The sequence below is a fragment of the Rhagoletis zephyria genome, unplaced genomic scaffold (genome assembly GCF_001687245.7).
Source record: "Rhagoletis zephyria isolate East Lansing unplaced genomic scaffold, Rhagoletis_zephyria_1.1 Rzeph_scaffold_00317, whole genome shotgun sequence".
In the NCBI taxonomy this organism is placed as follows: domain Eukaryota; kingdom Metazoa; phylum Arthropoda; class Insecta; order Diptera; family Tephritidae; genus Rhagoletis; species Rhagoletis zephyria.
The window spans coordinates 111,894-133,321 of record NW_016157401.1 but is presented as its reverse complement, the minus strand read 5'-3'; the positions used below and the strand labels follow the sequence as shown (position 1 = coordinate 133,321).

General features: G+C 34.8%; 1 protein-coding gene across 9 annotated transcripts in view; it reads left to right on the top strand.

Annotated features, from left to right (window-relative positions):
- Hecw (Hecw ubiquitin protein ligase) overlaps positions 1–21,027 on the top strand; it is a 43,355-nt gene extending 22,328 nt beyond the window's left edge. For 2 of the 9 annotated variants that reach the window (XM_017610477.1, XM_017610476.1), the window contains 3 exons: positions 18,981–19,169; positions 19,263–19,400; positions 19,478–20,612. In XM_017610477.1, coding sequence (XP_017465966.1) covers positions 18,981–19,169; positions 19,263–19,400; positions 19,478–20,414 — 1,264 coding nt within the window. In that variant the 3' untranslated portion in view covers positions 20,415–20,612. Of the gene's footprint in view, positions 1–4,534; positions 4,731–8,057; positions 8,206–11,491; positions 12,021–18,980; positions 19,170–19,262; positions 19,401–19,477; positions 20,613–20,646 lie in introns of those variants that run through there. The other 7 variants (XM_017610485.1, XM_017610484.1, XM_017610481.1 and 4 more) reach the window with 7 other exon arrangements.
- Positions 21,028–21,428: the final 401 nt, after the last annotated feature.

Sequence of the window (21,428 nt, the reverse complement as noted above, 5' to 3'; positions counted from 1 at the left end):
TATTGTTAAAAATTTCTTTTCGCCAAAAAGTCGCCTGGATGCAAAAAAAAATTACATTACATTGGTTTTGAAGAGCTGCATCGACATATTCTAACAAAGTGATTTTTAAAGGCATTTTTAATGCAGTTCGCGTTTAAGTCTGATTAACTAACTCATATTCAGATCGATAATAGACCATTTCCACCAAAAGCTGAACTGCAGTTAAGAGCTCAAACAAGTTCCAAGAATTCTCATTTTCGTTGTTGGCGTTTCCACATTACATCAAGTTTCAAGAACTTTAACAGGGGGTGATCGGTAATCTTTGCCTTTTCTCTTTCGTTTGCTAGTAATTAATGTAATTACTCCCTAGTTTTAAACTCCTATTTCCAATAGGCATTAACAGCAGTTAAGGCCCACACAAATATAATTGGCATCAATGCGCGACGAAAACAAACAACAAATGTCACGTCCGACATCATGGAAACACCCATACGTCGGTTTGTTGAAGAGTGTTCTCTCTGAGTTGGCGTGAGAGTCTTGTAGCGAATATGTTGGCCATCTGTTGTGACTGTGGTTTTTCGACGTTGAGCTTTTCTTGCATTTTCGGGCGCACATTTAAACACTGTGTGTCTTTTGTCTATCACAACATGATGGATTTGGTATCACGTTTTAGGATCTGGAGACAGCCACATAGCATGATGGATCTTTTTATGCTGGAATCTAGTACTACAAGACGTCGCCTCTGGCCACGCTGCGGAACTGAAGAAGGAAGCGAGACGTATTTGCCGCAATACGAAGAGAGAGGCCGAAATACGTGAGTGCGAAGTGCTTGAGATGCTGGCCGACAGGAAAAACGCACGAAAATTTTATCAGAGAGTTAGGCGACTTACGAAAGTTTTCTAGACCATTGCGAACTCCTGTAAGAACAACCATGGTGACCTAGTGAGCGATGTGCAGAACGTACTTAAATTATGGAGGGAAGACTTTTCCAGCCTATTGAATGGCAACTGCACTGAAAGTAGTGGAGAACACGAACCCGAGCCCCCAGTCGACGATGCTGGAGTCGATGTCCCACCACCTGACTATTACGAGATATGAATAGCGATTACGCGGCTGAAAAACAACAAAGCCGCTGGAGCTGATAGCCTGACAGCCGAGCTATTCAAGTACGGCTGATGAGATGCATGCATCAGCTCTTATGCAGAATATGGTGAGATGAATGCATTCCCGACGACTGAAATTTAAGTATGCCCAATCCACAAGAAAGGCGACCCCGCCAATAGCGCCAACTAAAATATCGCGGGATCAGCCTTCTAAGCATAGGTTACAAGCTCTCATCGAGTGTATTGTGTGAAAGACTGAAGCCCAACGTCAACGAACTGATTGGGCCTTATCAGTTATTAGACCTGGCAAATCCACCATAGACCAGGTATTCACAATACGCCAAATCTTGGAAAAGACCCTCGAAAATAGGATCGACACACACCATCAATTTGTCGATTTCAAAGCCGCATTCGACAGCACGAAAAGAAGTGCTCTTTATGCCGCGATGTTTAAATTTGATACCCCTGCGAAACTGATACGTCTGTGTAAAATGACGTTGAGCAACACCACCAGCTCCGTTAGAATTGGCAAGGACCCCTCCGAGCCATTCAGTTATAAGTCACTCATCATGCCTGTGCTGGTGTATGGCGCGGAGGCATGGACAATGAAAACATTAGATGAAGCGGCTCTTGGAGTTTTTGAGAGAAAGATTCACGGACCTTTGCGCGTTGGCGATGGCGAATACCGCATACGATTTAACGATGAGCTGTATGAGCTTTACAACGATAATGGACATAGTGCGACAAATTAAAATTCAGCGGCTCCACTGGCTAGGTTATCGAATGGACATAAGGAGGAAGAGGAATGCCTCTTCTGCGTTGGAAAGTCCAGGTGGATAAAGACTTGGCTTCACTTGGCATTTCCAACTGGCGTACTTTTCATTCATTGCGAGAGGGCTATGATGTGCATCGGGCTAAATAAGTTTGTACACACTTTTATCTTTATTCAGCTAGCCCTTTGAACTCCCATCATAGCTACGGTGACCATATTTATGAGAGCCGAATACGGGACAAAAAAAAATTTTGCAAATTTTTTCCACACTGTTTTCCCTGAAACAGTATCCTTATAGTAACATCACAAATTTGTAGGATAATTTTCTCGAGATTTTTACCCCGTAAAATTTGTTAAAAAAATTCGTTAAATTTTAGTATAATAAAGTGCAATTTTAAGTCGGTAAGGCTTACCACTAATTTTTGGCATTTTTTTTTTTTTTGTTGACGGTGTTACGCATTTTTTTCATACAAAGTATGTATGTTCGACCATTTTTTTTTGAAAGAGCACAGTCCACTCGCACTTTATTATACTCAATTTGAATGAGTTACAAAACTGCAAACCAAATTTTTTTCTAAAGATTCTAATTAAAATGTTTGAAATTTTGGAGAAACATTGCAGAATTAATTTTTATAGTTTTTTGCACAAAGTTAGAAATTTGGTATTTATGGTTTTTGTTAGGAAAAGAGCTTTACTTTCATAAAATAAATAATAAACATTAAATAAGCTAAGAAAAAAATAGCCAAAACTTACTAAAATGTCGAGTCGTAATTTCTATTTTGGCTACTGTATGTATTCCACGATTCGAATCACAGGCATTCAGATTAAAAAAAATTACTGTTTATAAGGAAAATTACGATTATATACCAACATCACTTGAAATTTGTTCATAGCCATGCCATTTTTATGAGCTGTTACCCCGTCGGAACACCGAATGCGGGACAAATGCAGGACATTAAAAGAAATACATATACTGAAAATTTGGCGTCCCGTATAAAATAAATAAAATAAATAAAATACCAGGACAATGGGTCAAAAAAGCGGACTGTCCCGTATAATACAGGACGTATGGTCACCGTAATCATAGCAGTACTTTTTACATTGCCAAGTGATGTCATGTAATTATGGATCATCTAATTGTTTTTATAATTGCAAAAAAAAAAAAATTTACTTAAAAAAAATTATTGGTAGAATATGATTAATTTTTTGAGTATATTCCTCTGAAATTAAATATGTAGTTATGTATATAAGTATGTACATACATACATATGTAAATGCATATGAACATCTAATACAACTAATTACTGTCTGATAGCTATTAAATTCGTTTTGCTGCATCAATGACTACTGCAAAAGCTCCAATAACAATTTATGTGCATATGCTTGTATGTTATATCTATTTAGATATGAACATACGCACATACACATGTACATACATTAGGGTGGTTCATAAAAAAATCAAATGAACGATTTTTTCAGTCTCACCCCTCATTCAGTAATACCACGGTCACAGATATCACATATAAATTTTGGTCCCAATTAGAGACGGTTAAGGCGTGTCGCACAGGGGGGCAAAGTACAGATTCCTCTATAGAGACTCAAAAAATTAAAATTAATTTGTTTTTCAATTAATACCCTAAATCGATACTACCATAATCGAAGACGTGACATATAAATTTTGGTACCGATTGGAGTCGGTTAAGACGTCTTCATAGAGTAATATGAACTTTGACCCCTGTGCGACACGCCTTAACCGTCTCCTATCGGGACCAAAATTTATATGCGATATCTTCGACTGTAGTAGCATGGACGTAGGAGTCGAGGCTTCGAAAATCTGATGTAAAAATTTGCTTCCTACATTTGAGGACCACCCTAATATACATGTATAAAAAATATCTACATATGTATGTACATTTGTATAAAACCAAACACTGCAGGAGTGACTCAGAATTTTTGGTGTACTAAACAGTGCCTTTGGGATTGCTCATACACTTTCGCAAACTTGATAAGTCTGAATAGAAACCCAGTATTGTAATTGATTTGCAGATCGGACGGGGAGGTGCACAATTAGACGATCGATTGCGGTATGCGACTATCCCAAGATGCAAAGTGTTTGCCTTATGGCTTGTATATATATGTATGTATAAACATTAACATGAATATTCACGGCTTCTCGCTTCACTTTATTTATTTACTCATTTCGGCTATGAAAGCAAAGGCTACTTGCCGCACTAAAGCAATTAAATAATAAGCCTTTCTAACTGGCGTTTATCACCAATGAGAAGCGTACAACAGTAGCGCCAATTCACTTAAGTTAATTTGTATAGCTTAGCTGGTGTACTATGTGTGTATATATGTATTTATAGGCTTATAAATTTTGGGGGGCGCGTACGCTATTCTACAACGGCGGCAACCGTAGTAGAGTCATCCAATGCGGGCATGGGCCAGTATGCAGCAGCGAATGCCACACGCCATACCGCAACACATAGCAATAATAATAACACATTTGTACATATGTATGTATGGATAAATAAATATTATATACATTTGTGTAAACATAGATAATACATGCATATGTATACACAGTATAATTGTATATCGATCGCCAGAGTTCTACTGCCGGGTGATTTTAAATTTGAATTGGATTCGCGCGCGCACACTCCCAACCAACTGTTCGCCCGATAACGTTGGCTGCGCGTCGCTGTAGTGCGTTTAGAGTTCTTGGGGTCTCGCAGGCGGTAGGTTTTATTTCGTAGCGTTAGCGATATGCTGTGAAAATCGAAAGTGTTGCTATGTTTGCTTACAAGCGAAGGGAAAAAATGAAAATTCGCGTTACCGCGCAGAGACTATCTTTCAAGGACGCCTGAAAGCATTAAGTGAGTGACACATAGAAGTGTTGAACAAAGTGTAAAAAATTAATGGAATAAAAAATATTAAAAACAAAAAAAAAAATTATTTTAAATTAAATATTACGGAAATAGTGAATAAACGTGATTGATTCATCTCACTTGACGTTGGGCTTTTACTTCTCACTTGTTACCACGATTAAAAAAGTTAAATAACGCCCTTCGGTTGTTCTTTATAATTTTTTATTTTTTATTTTTAAATATTATTTGAAGGATGCTTGATAAAAATCATAATTTAACCGTTAAAATTTAACTTCTGTAGCTTTCGATCATACATATTAGTCGGCCGCCGTTGTGGCTGAGGGGTTAGAGGTGCGTACTACCCACTCTGCCGGACCACGGTGGAGAAAATGCAGAAGGTGACGCCGATGGCAATACCGCTAATTGGCTCTCAGTGAATTTGACAGAATAAGCTGTTTTGCTAACGACACAGTCGAGATGACAGCAGTAGTGATGTGCTGAGTAAATATTTTTAAGTATCCAATACTCTCGATACTCGATACCGAAACATTTAGGTTTCGAATAAAAGCGCACATAGGCCAAAAATATGGAAAAAACGGTTCACTTTACTTCATTTTATTTTATTTTATTTTGTTTTATTTTATTTTATTTTATTTTATTTTATTTTATTTTATTTTATTTTATTTTATTTTATTTTATTTTATTTTATTTTATTTTATTTTATTTTATTTTATTATAATATTATATAATTAATTGATTATATTTAATTTAATTTAAATTAATTTAATAGAAATAGACTATCATTTTTAAAACTTTTGTTTGCCGTCTAAGCCATATGCTGAATTTCCACTAGGAATTAAATGATAAAACTTTCGATGACAATGTTATAACATACGAATTAAAAAACATGTTTCTGCCCTAGTACTATGTACGAAAGTATTAAGTAAATTGTACGAATACGGAATTGTAGATTTCTTAAATTATAAAACCATACGTGAATATTACGAATGCCTTCGTACAATGCACAAAATTATTCGTACAGAGGTTTGTTCAGTCATTTACGAATGTGTTTCGTAAAATAAACCGTAAGATTTCGTAAATTGTACTGATAAAATGCCTTACGAAAGTCCTTTCGTTGTATTTACGAATGGTTCGTAAAATTTGTTTCGTTTTGGACGAAAGTTTCGTACAATGTACAAAATCCAAGACTACGAAAGTTTTTCGTAGCACTTTTACGAAATTTTATATTCAGTGTAGGCATTAAAAAATTCCTGTTTCCGTATAGCATTTTTTAAATGGCATAATTTTTTCATTTGAATTCGGAATTAAGACTATTTTTCCTGTTTGAAAACCGATAGTATTCAGAAATGAACTATATGTGAGGAGCATGGAGAATTAAATTGCCCTTTCTTTGATAAAAAGGATTGTAGTCTTCATCCACTCGGTTATGGAATTATTTTTACACGTTGTTAATTATTGTAGAGATGTAGTTGCTTCTAAAGCCTGATATCTTTACGTAAAATTTTCCATTTGCTGCGTGCAAAGGCGAATTTATTCATTTGGGTCCTCCTTAATAATAAGCTATACACCAGCAACTGTGTTTTCGGAGCACTGTCTCGCAATCTCTGCGGATGCATATTATCATTTAGAGTGTATCGACGGCTGAATGGAAGATCGACCTATCTCGGCAGCCTGTTCGGTAACGGTCTATCTCAGACAATTTTTCAAAAACGCCCCGTTTCAGAATTTGGTTAAAGAGCGCCATATTTCAGAATTTGATTGAAGAACGCCCTATTCCAGAATTCGGTTCCAAAACGCCCTATCTCAACATATTTTTAAGATACCTTCAGTTGAGATAGGGCGTTCTTCGGCCAAATTCTGAGATAAGGCATTTTTCAACCGAATTCTGAAGTAGGACGTTCAGGTCTATTCGGTACGTTACCAAAGATTTTGTAACCGGAAAATGTTGTTACCAAAAAATGTGACCAGTTCCACACACCGCGATCCTAGGTACGTTGGTAATGCAGTTAAAATATTCAGCAATTCAGCTATGAAGAATTGTAAAAATTCTGGCATTGCATATTTCACGGGGCACTACTTTGTTACCAGCTTATGCGAAAAGGGTTTAAAAATTGNATAAGCTATACACCAGCAACTGTGTTTTCGGAGCACTGTCTCGCAATCTCTGCGGATGCATATTATCATTTAGAGTGTATCGACGGCTGAATGGAAGATCGACCTATCTCGGCAGCCTGTTCGGTAACGGTCTATCTCAGACAATTTTTCAAAAACGCCCCGTTTCAGAATTTGGTTAAAGAGCGCCATATTTCAGAATTTGATTGAAGAACGCCCTATTCCAGAATTCGGTTCCAAAACGCCCTATCTCAACATATTTTTAAGATACCTTCAGTTGAGATAGGGCGTTCTTCGGCCAAATTCTGAGATAAGGCATTTTTCAACCGAATTCTGAAGTAGGACGTTCAGGTCTATTCGGTACGTTACCAAAGATTTTGTAACCGGAAAATGTTGTTACCAAAAAATGTGACCAGTTCCACACACCGCGATCCTAGGTACGTTGGTAATGCAGTTAAAATATTCAGCAATTCAGCTATGAAGAATTGTAAAAATTCTGGCATTGCATATTTCACGGGGCACTACTTTGTTACCAGCTTATGCGAAAAGGGTTTAAAAACAGGAACAGGAACTTTATTTACCAATTACAAAATTTTTATTACCAGGGCAGAATAGACATGTAAGTGGAAAAGGATTTTTTATTTGAATTTTTTATGAAACCGGCATTCAATGACGGACCGTTTTTTCTCCCGTATTCTTGTATTAATTTGTATAACCGCTCCAATGATTTGTGTTCCGCATATCCGGTTTACCCATAATCAAATATGTAGTTCGAATAATTATATGTAGATATGGACATACATAAGTACACAAATTCGTATGATTGTAAGTACATATTTAGTGTTGGTTTTGCACTATTACAACACATACGTTATGGACGGGATACGGTTTTTTATATAGCTTATCAGTTATTGTGAAGTACATGGCAGATATGTGTAAGGCTTTTCTTTCCGATTGGTTAAGTTGTGCAAAGCTGAAGGCTAAAAAGTTAAATGAACTTGTGATATCAGTCATCCAAGGCATGTAATAACGCAGTTAGCTAATATAGTACATAAATACGTATGTATTTTTATGAATATAAAGCATATATGCATGATAAAGTATATGTATACTTTCGTACATACTATTTATAATTTACGCCCATGTTGCTGCTTTTGAAACTTATAATTATAGTAATCATTGACAGTTTCAGTGCGACCAGCGTCTTATCTAGTTCGTATTCGCGTCCTCAGTGTACATATATGTATGTAATAAGTGAATCCAAAATCGGTAATTTTGGAGCGCAGTCATAAATTTGTGAAAGCTTTACGTCAGAACAAATTGTGAAAGAAGGATGTTTATACATATGTATGTANTCTTCGGCCAAATTCTGAGATAAGGCATTTTTCAACCGAATTCTGAAGTAGGACGTTCAGGTCTATTCGGTACGTTACCAAAGATTTTGTAACCGGAAAATGTTGTTACCAAAAAATGTGACCAGTTCCACACACCGCGATCCTAGGTACGTTGGTAATGCAGTTAAAATATTCAGCAATTCAGCTATGAAGAATTGTAAAAATTCTGGCATTGCATATTTCACGGGGCACTACTTTGTTACCAGCTTATGCGAAAAGGGTTTAAAAACAGGAACAGGAACTTTATTTACCAATTACAAAATTTTTATTACCAGGGCAGAATAGACATGTAAGTGGAAAAGGATTTTTTATTTGAATTTTTTATGAAACCGGCATTCAATGACGGACCGTTTTTTCTCCCGTATTCTTGTATTAATTTGTATAACCGCTCCAATGATTTGTGTTCCGCATATCCGGTTTACCCATAATCAAATATGTAGTTCGAATAATTATATGTAGATATGGACATACATAAGTACACAAATTCGTATGATTGTAAGTACATATTTAGTGTTGGTTTTGCACTATTACAACACATACGTTATGGACGGGATACGGTTTTTTATATAGCTTATCAGTTATTGTGAAGTACATGGCAGATATGTGTAAGGCTTTTCTTTCCGATTGGTTAAGTTGTGCAAAGCTGAAGGCTAAAAAGTTAAATGAACTTGTGATATCAGTCATCCAAGGCATGTAATAACGCAGTTAGCTAATATAGTACATAAATACGTATGTATTTTTATGAATATAAAGCATATATGCATGATAAAGTATATGTATACTTTCGTACATACTATTTATATTTTATGCCCATGTTGCTGCTTTTGAAACTTATAATTATAGTAATCATTGACAATTTCAGTGCGACCAGCGTCTTATCTAGTTCGTATTCGCGTCCTCAGTGTACATATATGTATGTAATAAGTGAATCCAAAATCGGTAATTTTGGAGCGCAGTCATAAATTTGTGAAAGCTTTACATCAGAACGAATTGTGAAAGAAGGATGTTTATACATATGTATGTATGTATGCTCATTAGACCGTACAATCCTACAAGCACACAAAAAAAAAAAAATACGTGGCTACTTGAGGTCAACGAACTTCGATATATCACACTTTAAGATCCGACTGCAAATGCCGAAGATATGACGAAAAATGTAAAAAGGCGATTACTACACGTTCGCAAAAAAAAATGTTTTTTTTTTCAAAATTGTGCCCTCGAAACAAAAGCTTCAATGTATTATGCTCTGAAATCCGACTATAAATGCTGAAGATATGACAAAAAATTTTAAAAGGCGACCCCTTCGTTCGACAAAAAAAATACTTTGATGTTGCCTTCGATTCGAAATACTTCCCTAGCAAAAATGTAATGATTTTTTTCGAGTTCTAATTTACTGATATTAGGGTGAAAATAACTGAGATCTGGTGTGTAATTACTAAAAAGGACCTCAAGTATCATTGAATTTTGGAATAAAAAAGTTTCCTAGAGACAAGAATATCGATATATCATACTTTTAGAACCGGTTGTAAACGCCGAATATATGACGAAAAAATTTATTGAATCAGTTTACTATTCTCAAGGCAAAAATGCTCGTATATGTTTTTATTATTTCATCGAGAAACTTTAAGCAAATGCAAAGTACTTTTTAAAGCAACAGAAATCATGAAAAAAATGTCTTCAGATTTTTCTTGGAAGCTGTAAGCATGAACATACATATTTTTATAAAAAAATAACAAAAAACATCTTAACTTGAATAACATTGAGAATATTAAAAAAAATCGAACACGTTAACACTTGTTTGAGTCAACGTGTGTTTGTCTTGTTTTTATTCAGGTTTATTTTGATGTGCTTTATTTTATTTTATAATGCATATTTTACTTTAATTTATTTTACTTTATCTTTTTATTTAATATTTTTTTAAATTTAATTTCTTTATATTTAATTTGTTAGTTTTTACTTAATTTTTTTATTTAAATTTTATTAATTTTTTATTTATTTTAATTTAATTTATTTTATTTTATTTAAGTTTATCCTTTTTATTTAATTTATTTTGTTAAATTTTATTTTATTTTTTTATTTTATTTCATTTTGTTTTATCATATTATATCTCTTTATTTTATTTATTTTAGCTTAATTTTATTTAATTTAGTTTATTTAATCTTTTTTATTTGACGTTATTCTTTTGTCGTATATTCATTTCGTACGCTTCCCTTATACTCCGCTGCCCTTGCGTATTTAAATAGATAATTGGCGCATATACTTACTTACATATATATAGGAATATATTTTGAATAAATGAATAAAATATTTAAATCGGGGCAAAAATCCTATCGTAATGCGTAAGCATATGCTTTTTATACAATAAATGATTACAATCACAATTATTCACCATTTATGTGTGTATGTACTAGGGATGCTAATTTTTCAGCCTTTCCCGATCCCGGGATTTTCGGGACGTTATTATCACAACCCCGGGATCCCGGGATTTAGATATTCATTACTTTTCAACAACTTAAATCGAAAAATTTGCTTCTATATTGCTTTAGGGAAACTCTCCTACCATAAAATAAATAATAAATAAATGGGTTTGAAACCTACTTTTTTATTTTTTTATTGTTTCTCTCTGACGTCAGGATTTATTTTAAAGGGCTTTGTAAATTTAAAGATATGATTAATTCCAAAAATATGGGTACCAAATTCAAGAGGAAATTTCTTTAGAATTTAAAAAAATTAAAATTTTTTAGATTCACAAGGACAAATAGATAATATTTTAAGCTGATAGAGTTACAAGGATGAAATTCGAGGATGTTAACTAGTTTATATAAGTCCTTAACATATAATAAAAAAAAAAAAAATATTGCGAAATTTCAAGGATAAGATTCTAAAATGACATTTTCAATACTTACCAGTCCTTCTGCACCAAAAACTTAAATCTGTTTAAATTCTACAGGATTTCCTCTTTAATTTGATAACCATACTTCTTCTCTAAGCACATTTCTCTGATTTTTTTTTAAATAATTTTTGAATTACTGACGTCAGAGTGAAAAACTAAAAAACGCAATTTTACTATCGCGCGGTGTTATATGTATAATGAGCTAGACATTTATAAAAAAATATTAATTATTAAATAAAAAAAGAAATATATCCAATATATTATTGCCAGCAGTGCAAATTACAAATCCCGAAAATTCCGGGATTATTTGCCATTCCTACTATATACTTAAGCATGTTTTAATTTAATAGAAAGCAATTATAAAAAAAACTTAATAAATAAAAACTTTACTTTATCTCTATCGGTGAAGTAAAAAAAGCAATGGGCACAAGTGAGTTAGACACTTCTACGCAACAAAAGAACCACATAGATAAAAAAGACCCAAATGAAAACAAAAAACAAAAAGTGTGTTAATCATATGTGCAAAAGCAAAAGTACCGTCTGGCGCGATACATATTAACCGCACATGCTGGGTGTAGTAGTCGCGCGCCCAGTAGCGATAAGCTGGTGTACTTCGTCGATTGTTGGTGTGTTCTTAACGTGCGCGTATTTACATTGATCAACCGCATTCTGGCAACATGTCCGGTGTACATGGCAAGTGTTTTTGCCTCGGATTCATACCATAATTTGCTGAAGTGATATTGGTACTTATCTGGTGTTTCCGTTGGAGCGGCCATCTTTATTTCTACATCTCCATCTCTTACTGATTCTGCATAGAGCACAAAACAACAATCACAAAATGGGATTCCTCTCGAAAGCCGCATACATTGTGTGGGCAGTGTAAGTGCTGATATGAAATTTTATGTAATTATCCCAGCTTATTTTATCTAAAAATTATACCAGAAAAACATTGCAATTGCGTTAGTTAAGAAATTGTATTATATTTATACCAATTATATTAAAAATTCTTTTTTCCCATATAAAATACATGCAAAACCTTGAACGCTTGATTAAAGAAACTAAAAAAAAAACGGGTAAAATTTTTCCGGCATAGAACAATCCTTGGGGGTCAGAGCATTAAAATTCCGACATTACTTTTATTTGGACCACCCTAATGAAAATTCCCGTAGGTTTCGTGATTTTTCTGCAGAAAATTTTCAAATCCAGTTTTTATAAAAAACAACAACTTTATTCATTTAATTTTTGAGTTGTGACGTTCTTTCGTGTTCTCTATTTATGGAGTCCGACCAAAAATTGCATATTTTTACTGCCAAAATAACATCAGATTGGTACATCTCGTCCCCAAAAGTTTGTAAATTTTGAGCCAAATTGAAAATGGTTATCCCTTACAATACTTAACTTTCAAACCGTTTTTTTTCTCAAAATTTTTGTTCAGATGACAGGATATTGATTGTTGGTGTGAAGTTTGCATCTAATAGGACTACAATAGGCTACGCTCTAATGTAATAATAGCTGTCCTGAAGAGTTGCGCATCAGGTAGATAATTTTAAATTTACTTGTATATACTACATACATACCTACCTACGTGCCTAAATGCACTTGCTTATATTAATCTAAATTGTTTATTTTGAAAATTAAAAAAATAACTAACTTTTACTTGACCTTGATTTTTAGAACATTCGATTAGCCACATATGTATAGCAAAAGAACAAAAAACAGTAGTTACACATATAAACATATATGTATGTATTTACTTAAGTATATATGTATGTATGTAAACATATATAAAAGCAATGTAAACTTTTAAGTTAAAAAACGGAAATAATTATAATAAATACTTTCGATTCAGTTCTAATTAGCCACCAAAGGGGCGAACCACTTTTAACACAAAATAATTTGCTTATTACTTTTGCTTGCCAAAAATGTTTCATAAGTCAATTAAGTTGGCACTAAATGGCTACTTAATAGTCAGCGGCGGCATCAATTACTCGTTCTGTTGGTGGCAAGTGAATCGACGAAGCTGGTGCTAGTGAATTTTTTGCTACAATTGTGATTAAATAAATGTGTATATGTATGTATATGGGTGTTTCCATGATGTCGGACGTGACATTCGTAAGACCTTAGGATTAAATAAATCATAATACATATATTTTAATTTAATTTTTTTTCAGTTGTTCTCACCACCGTTTCGCGTTTTCATAACCTTTTTTCGCCATCTGAATACGGTATTTATAATTATAGAGTCGTTTGAACTCATTTACTTGCATTTTCGGCTTACATTTTCATGGAAACGCCCATATGTACATTAGGGTGCTCCTTAAACTTGCTAGCATCTTTGTATGGGCCACTCCTTTATTTCGTTCTACGTACAAAATAAACACACTCACGACAGTTTCAAAATTTTAAAATAATTTTAACGGGTCGCTACCAGGGTTTGAAAATATTAAAAATTTGAACNTTTTCGGCTTACATTTTCATGGAAACGCCCATATGTACATTAGGGTGCTCATTAAACTTGCTAGCATCTTTGTATGGGTCACTCCTATATTTCGTTCTACGTACAAAATAAACACACTCACGAAAGTTTCAAAATTTTAACGGGTCGCTACCAGGGTTTGAAAATATTAAAAATTTGAAAACTTTACATATTTTGTTATCTACTTTAGAAAAAAATAAAAAAATTCGTTTTGAGCACAGGATGTCCTCCATAATAACTCTCCCCTTTTCATGAGTTTCTACTTCGTTTTCAAGATAATTATCTGTAAACCAGCGTTATTTGGAACTTAGAGAAAAATTTAAAAAAAAAAATGCTGCACTTATTCCGAAAAAACTTAAACAAATGACAGTCTTTGGAGCTTAATATTGCATGTTGAATCGATTTCCGATTAATATGAATTTATATTTCACCCATAAATTTGATAAATTTGCAGATAACTCTTAAACTGATAATTTGATTGCAAAACATTGTGTAGAAAGTTCATAGGGATTTCGAAGACCTTTACTATGAAGGAGAGTTTTGTGCGGTGTGATAATCCGAGCCGGATATTTTTGGAAAAAAATTGAAAATGCTGTTTCCTCAATTTGAAAAAAAACGATAATTTCGCAAATTCCTAAAACCTTTTCTACTTTTTTATTTTTGACCTCATATTCAGATTCTGTGAGTTATTTTACATAGCAAATGACTATAAAATTCACGATTTTCAACTAATTTGTTAAAAACTGTTTTCCCTGAATGCATATGGTTTTCTAAATTTTCAAATGCAACGCGCAAGTAATAAAAATAATAAAATAAATAATAAAATTTTGCACAGCTTATTTTGAGACCAAGAGACATCTTTTTCCGCCCGGAAAAACAATTTTTTTTAAACGAACGGTCTAGTGTTCTTATTATTTTTCACATGACTGTGTGTATGCATGTAGTTGTGCCAAATTTATAACTCTTCGGCAAATCTATTCTATGAGTATTTGCACCAAACTAATCATCATCCCGTCGTTTGCTTGGCGTGTCCATATTAGATCGCCAGTTTTTTCCTTAATTTATCAAGAAAAATTAAGTACACATGTATGTACATATATACATACATATGCACGTATTTTCTGCTTTCAATTAATTGACTCAAAATGAATGTGAAAATGACTAGTAGCATAGCAAAACCAAACTGAGAATCGAATAACAAAACAAAAACAAAAAAAAATTTAAATAAATGGAAGTTAAAACATCGACAGTTCCTCACCGCATTGTGGGCGCCAACACCAACGGAGAGTTGCCGAGTTTAAAATGCAATTATTTCATTAAGACTTATTTTGATCACAATTAACTGACCGAATGGACAGTCATGTGCATGATGACACTTAACAGAACACTATAACAAAAACAATGCTATTTGAGCTTTTTTGCATTGATGAATGGAGTAATACAATAGGGCTATTCGCGATCCGGTGCAAATGGCCTAGCATCATTGCATTGCAAATTTGCAAATAATTTGCAATACACAAACAAAATACACGCATTTGCACTTGTCATGGCTTGACAAATTTGCAATACCGAAAATCCATAGCATAAAAATGCTATGCAATGCAACTCTGGTTGACATTTCTCTCAGCTGATTAAAAAAGTTTTACCATGCCAGTTTAATAAAGTTCGCTCGCAATCCATGGCATATTTCTGCAATTGCATTAATTTGTCAGCTCTTATGCACCGAATCGCGAATAGCCCTAATATAAATAATTTCGGTTGGGTGATGCGATTCCCCATGACGTGAATGTGCGTGCATGAGTGTGGAGTGGTGAGCCATGTGTGCGCTTGGGGGGGCGTAGATGACACTAAGTACATAATATTTAGGAACATCACTCTTCTTCCCGGCCCCCCTCACAACAAGCAACTAGTAAATAAACAGTGAATATAAAAATATAGTAAATATTGTTTATAAATATGTATGTATGTATGTACATGATGTTTTTTTGTATAAATATATGCAAACATTTGTATATTCTGAGGTGCCTATGGCTCATGCACGCACGCACGTGTTTGATGGCTGAGTATTTATCGTGACCAATGGATGACGGTTTACCGGCACAGTTGGTTTGCATTTCCAGTCTTACCATGCGGTGGTGTAATTTGAAATGAAAACATTCACGTTAGAAATTTAAGCTTTTCATTTGTTTTCCTTTTATTTTGGCATATATGTACATATGTATGTACACACTACATATAGACATATGTTGGTAATCTATATAATTTCATGTAAATTTGTTATTTGCATAAATTAAAATGTGTACACAAATTTTTTTTTGCAAATTTAAGTAATTGGTTGGTTGCCAAATTTGGTCTATCAGCTTTGCTCAATTATGTGTTGTACATACTAGTTCAAGGGAAATTAATGCAAATAATTTTTTTTTTATACTCACTTGTCCGGGTATCAGGTCGGTGCTAAAAAAAAAATATCTTCGTAGGTTAATTTTAAACAAACAAGTTTTTTATGCGGGATTTTTTCTATTAAAAAACGCTGTAAAAATATGCAGGTGGAATCAGTCAGTCAACAAAGTTGTATACGTAATTAAATTTAAGTACCTGAAAACTAAGCTTCGGAAAATAAAGGCAAGTGTAAAGAGCGCTCGATAGTTGGGTCGCATGGTTCGTTTTAAAAATTGAGTATTCTCTCGGTACTTTTTCGCATAAATAGGATTGCTGAAACATATCGATCGAGCTTTTTGTCGACACATGTTTTTAACAGTGTTCTCGTAATTGTTTGCAATGGTCATTGGTTCTCGTAATATGGTGCAAACGTGGACTAGTCGCTTTTTAAAAATAAAAGATGTACAGAGGTATAAGTTGGGCGAAACCGGTATTTTTATATATAGTATACCCGGTGCACGTGTTAAATATCTTTTTTACATCTTTCTGTAAACTACGCTTACCGATGTACACTGAGGGTGGTGCCGCGTTTATTTCTGATTAAGAGATTGTTGTAAGTTTTAACTTAAAGTTCTCTTTACCTCTCTAGTAAGACCGTTATCAAATTCATAGTGACAGGCTCGAATCAGTGCTGATACAGATCAGGGAGGTGAATTATAAAATTATGTATTCAACAGAATGTTTATTACTCCACCACTTGCTTTGAAAGCAAACTCGTACGAAATGAACAAATTTACTTCGATTTCAATTAGCTTTTTATGGGTAAATTGTATTTACTCAGAATCTAATTAACAGAATTAAAAAAAAAATATTTAATCAATTAATCGCACATCTGTAATGATTATATTTACTTTTATTCGAATTAACTTCCAAAGCGATGAACACCATAAAAATATGCATCACGAAATAAAAGAACTATGCAACCAAAGCTCGGTGTGTAGCTGATAAAGCTTATGATTTCATTGCTACCATTTGAATAACATTTTTAAATTGTCAATTTACGATTTAATCTCAACAAATGGTTTGAGCATTAATATTAGTCATCGATGGTGACTACTTACACTAGACTATAGACTTATTTACGTACATTTATTTCCCCGAAGGACATTAACAAATTTTAACTAATTGCAGCTTAATTTCAACTCAGTTGCATATTGTTTTATTCTTCAATGTAAATTCTTAAGTGATATTTTTTAGTTTATTTATGCTGTTTTGGTTGAAAATATTTGAAATATTGGCTCCCATGCATTAAAAGTGACTCAATTTTGGTACTGATCAAGTGAGCACCAGGTCAAGACTTTTGACTGATCGAGTCGGAGCTTAAACCCACTTTTTATGTATGAGGCACAGTGCTTCTACTTTAAATGTGTGGCGCCGGTCTTAGTCAGTATTTAAAGAACCTATTTTCAATAAAACCCAAAGCTACAAAATATCCTCAGCCTCTAAGGTATGGCGGATCGGTATTTTTTGATCCACTTCTACCAATGCCGTATCAGTTTTCCATGGCGGTTCGCCATCAAGAACCCGTTGAGAAGCAAGAATACCTGCACTGTTGCTCGATCCGTTTGACCATTTTGCTCGGTTAGGTTCCTCGAGATTCAATATTTTTCAGACGAATGCCCAGGTAGACTTCGTTTCTAAGAGTGGTCGCCCCTCGGCAGGCAATGGCAAATTTCTGCCAAAAAAAGCTTAAAATCCAGTTGCCAGTTGCAGTTGGCGGCGTAAAACTGTAGGTACCTCCGTTTGTGTAACAAAATCAAGACGCACACCACAAATTGGAGAAGCTTCGCCAAACACTTAGCAAAAGTGTAGGCGCCAAAATATTATTATTCCACCTTTTCGTACGATTTGTTGACGAAATTTGAAAAAGGCCTTTAGGACCTTCCTACTTTTAGATCTTAGCCTTTATGATCGGGGCGTTGACCAAACGACGAACGGATTGTGCTCTGGTGAAGATTTTGGCCTTACCGCGTATGGACAAGCTGGCCCTGAGCTATTCCACACCCAGCTCAACAGACGCTGTTCGCTGTCGGTGGGGAGCTTATAACTGGAGAACACAGCAAACTTATCGGCTCGGTACACCTTGGTGAGGTTTGACCAGGGAGTACTTGCCACTAATGTTGGTGAACGTGGTTGTACCTCCTGGGTATCTTTCTTGCGGGCGTTTTGCTTTCGTAGGACAGCTCGGTGGTGCCGTACCTCTAGTTGAGGCTGTTGTTGTAGTTCCTATGGACCTTTTTTTTTTTAGAGGTATGGAGGTAGAGTGGCGGAGAAGGCGAATCCAGGGAATCCCGGAAAGGAATCTGCTGTACCGCGACCTATCTAGTAGCTCCGGTGTTCGTGCGGTGCTCCAATCATTCCGTTTACAAAGGGGCTATATGAAGGACCTTAGAACGGCTACATCTGGCCCTGAAAGTGGAAAGCAAAAGAGGTTGGGCAGGGATTTTCGCTCAGAGCTGCGTAAGCTAACATTAGATTGGGGTGGAGTCGCCGCTTGAATTAGTCCCAGAGGTGTTCACAGAATATAAAAAAAAAATAAAAATATGTATTTTTTGTTTACAATAATCCTGTTTAAATCACAGAAAATATATCCGTTAAAAAATTTAAAATATCATTTAAACAAAGGCATCCTTGAATATCCTCTAAAACCCTTTAATAATGTATTGACGTATGTAAGTAACTCAGCTCAATAGCTTTTGACCAGCGAATTTGTAGGATTTACTATGCGAATCCACGGTTTCTGATCGCTGTCTCCACAATCATCCAGCCCACTTTCACTAGGTCTCACATTAATGCACAAAGGGGGAATGCTTTCGAAAATTTGTGAAATATTTTTTAAGATTCAGTTTAATTCTAACCATAACTGTGACCCAAGTGTTTTACGCCGATTTTAAACTTATTTTTTAAAATTTTTTTCTTTACAGTCTTTTCGAACAGGAGATTATGAGCTATGTTCCTATAGAAGAACGCAGTCCACAGGGTTCGCCAGTGCTCAACTCACGCATGCCACAGCGGGCACCGCCACCATTTCGGCGTGATTTCGAGGCAAAATTGCGAGGCTTCTATCGCAAACTGGAGTCGAAAGGCTACGGACAAGGTCCACACAAACTGAAGTAAGAAGACGTAACAAAATAATAACTTTATTCGTATTTCAATTACGTAGGTTCATGCTTATACTTATTTATACTAAATATGTTCGCTTTTAGATTACATATTCGGCGCACTCATCTGCTGGAGGATGCTTTTCGACGTATAATGTCTGCCAATAAGAAAGATTTGCAGCGTGGACGTCTCGCTGTTTTATGGGACACGGAGGAAGGCTTGGATTATGGCGGCCCCTCAAGGTAAGTATTTTATACAAACAAAATATATACTTTCAATATTACTTCATATTTATACTGATGATTTCTTGTTCGTACAGAGAGTTCTTCTTCTTGCTCTCACGTGAGCTGTTCAATCCCTACTATGGTCTATTCGAATATTCAGCAAACGACACATACACTGTGCAAGTTTCACCGTTATCGGCCTTTGTGGACAATTGCCACGATTGGTTCCGGTTCGGCGGTCGAGTATTGGGCTTGGCGCTCGTACACCAATACCTTTTGGATGCATTCTTTACACGCCCATTTTACAAGGCATTGCTGCGTTTGCCTGTTGCACTCAGTGATCTGGAATCGCTCGATAATGAATTTCATCAATCGTTGCAGTGGATACGCGACAATGACATTGGCACAGGCATCGATTTGGGTTTAACGTTTTGTGTTACCGAAGAGTTGTTGGGACGTGTGGTGGAGCGTGAATTGAAACCGGGTGGTAAGAATATTATCGTTAATGAGAAGAACAAAAAAGAATATTTAGAGCGCATGATTAAATGGCGTTTGGAACGTGGCGTACAAGAACAGACGGAATCGTTGGTGCGTGGATTTTACGAAGTGGTCGATGCGCGTCTCGTTTCCGTTTTCGATGCACGCGAGTTGGAGTTGGTGATTGCGGGTACAGCAGAAATCGATATTAACGATTGGCGTTTGAACACCGAATATCGTTCCGGCTACCACGATAACCATCAGGTGATAATTTGGTTTTGGCAAGTCATCGAAAAATTCACAAATGAACAGCGCTTGCGGATGTTGCAATTCGTCACTGGCACTTCCAGCATACCATATGAAGGTTTCTCGGCACTGCGCGGTTCGACGGGCCCCCGGCGCTTTTGTATCGAAAAGTGGGGTAAACCGAATGCGTTGCCACGTGCGCACACCTGTTTCAATCGCCTCGATTTACCGCCTTATCCAACGCCCGAGTTGCTCTACGAGAAGCTGCTGTTGGCTGTAGAGGAAACGAATACGTTTGGTATAGAATAGAAATGCGTAGTATCATATATGTATGTATGTAGATACATACATACGTATGCTATAATAGTAGTTACAGTAGCGGTTGAATTATTAGAATCAGTCGCAAGTTCATCTTAATGAATTAAGTTAATTTATTATAATCGTTGGTATAAACGAAAAAAAGTGATATTTATAATTACGGTTATTTATTTATTTTCGCATTTACATACTTACGNGGCTGTAGAGGAAACGAATACGTTTGGTATAGAATAGAAATGCGTAGTATACATACATATATGTATGTATGTAGATACATACGTATGCTATAATACATAGTAGTTACAGTAGTGGTTGAATTATTACAATCAGTCGCAAGTTCATCTTAATGAATTAAGTTAATTTATTATAATCGTTGGTATAAACGAAAAAAAGTGATATTTATAATTACGGTTTTTTATTTATTTTCGCATTTACATACTTACATATTATATTTGTAATATTTATGTGACCAGTTGTTTGTAGATAAAACTAATCGAAGTCATTAGTTTTACTGGCGTTATGGATTAACGTTGTTTTTTTTTTTTGTTGATCAAATGTGTTTTTAAAACAACAGCAATCATTCCAGTACATATTTCTTATTTATTTTTATATTATAATTGCNATATTATATTTGTAATATTTATGTGACCAGTTGTTTGTAGATAAAACTAATCGAAGTCATTAGTTTTACTGGCGTTATGGATTAACGTTGTTTTTTTTTTTTGTTGATCAAATGTGTTTTTAAAACAACAGCAATCATTCCAGTACATATTTCTTATTTATTTTTATATTATAATTGCTCTTTATGATATTTGTGTGAATAGTAGGCGGTTTGCCACGTACTAGCAAAAATTTCAAAGTATTGCAATGCTGCTATAACAACACTAGGGGTATTCAGGCGTTAATGCAAAATGCAAAATTGTATCAACAACAAACATACGAAAAACAGATTTAAAAGCCTGTTTTTCNCTCTTTATGATATTTGTGTGAATAGTAGGCGGTTTG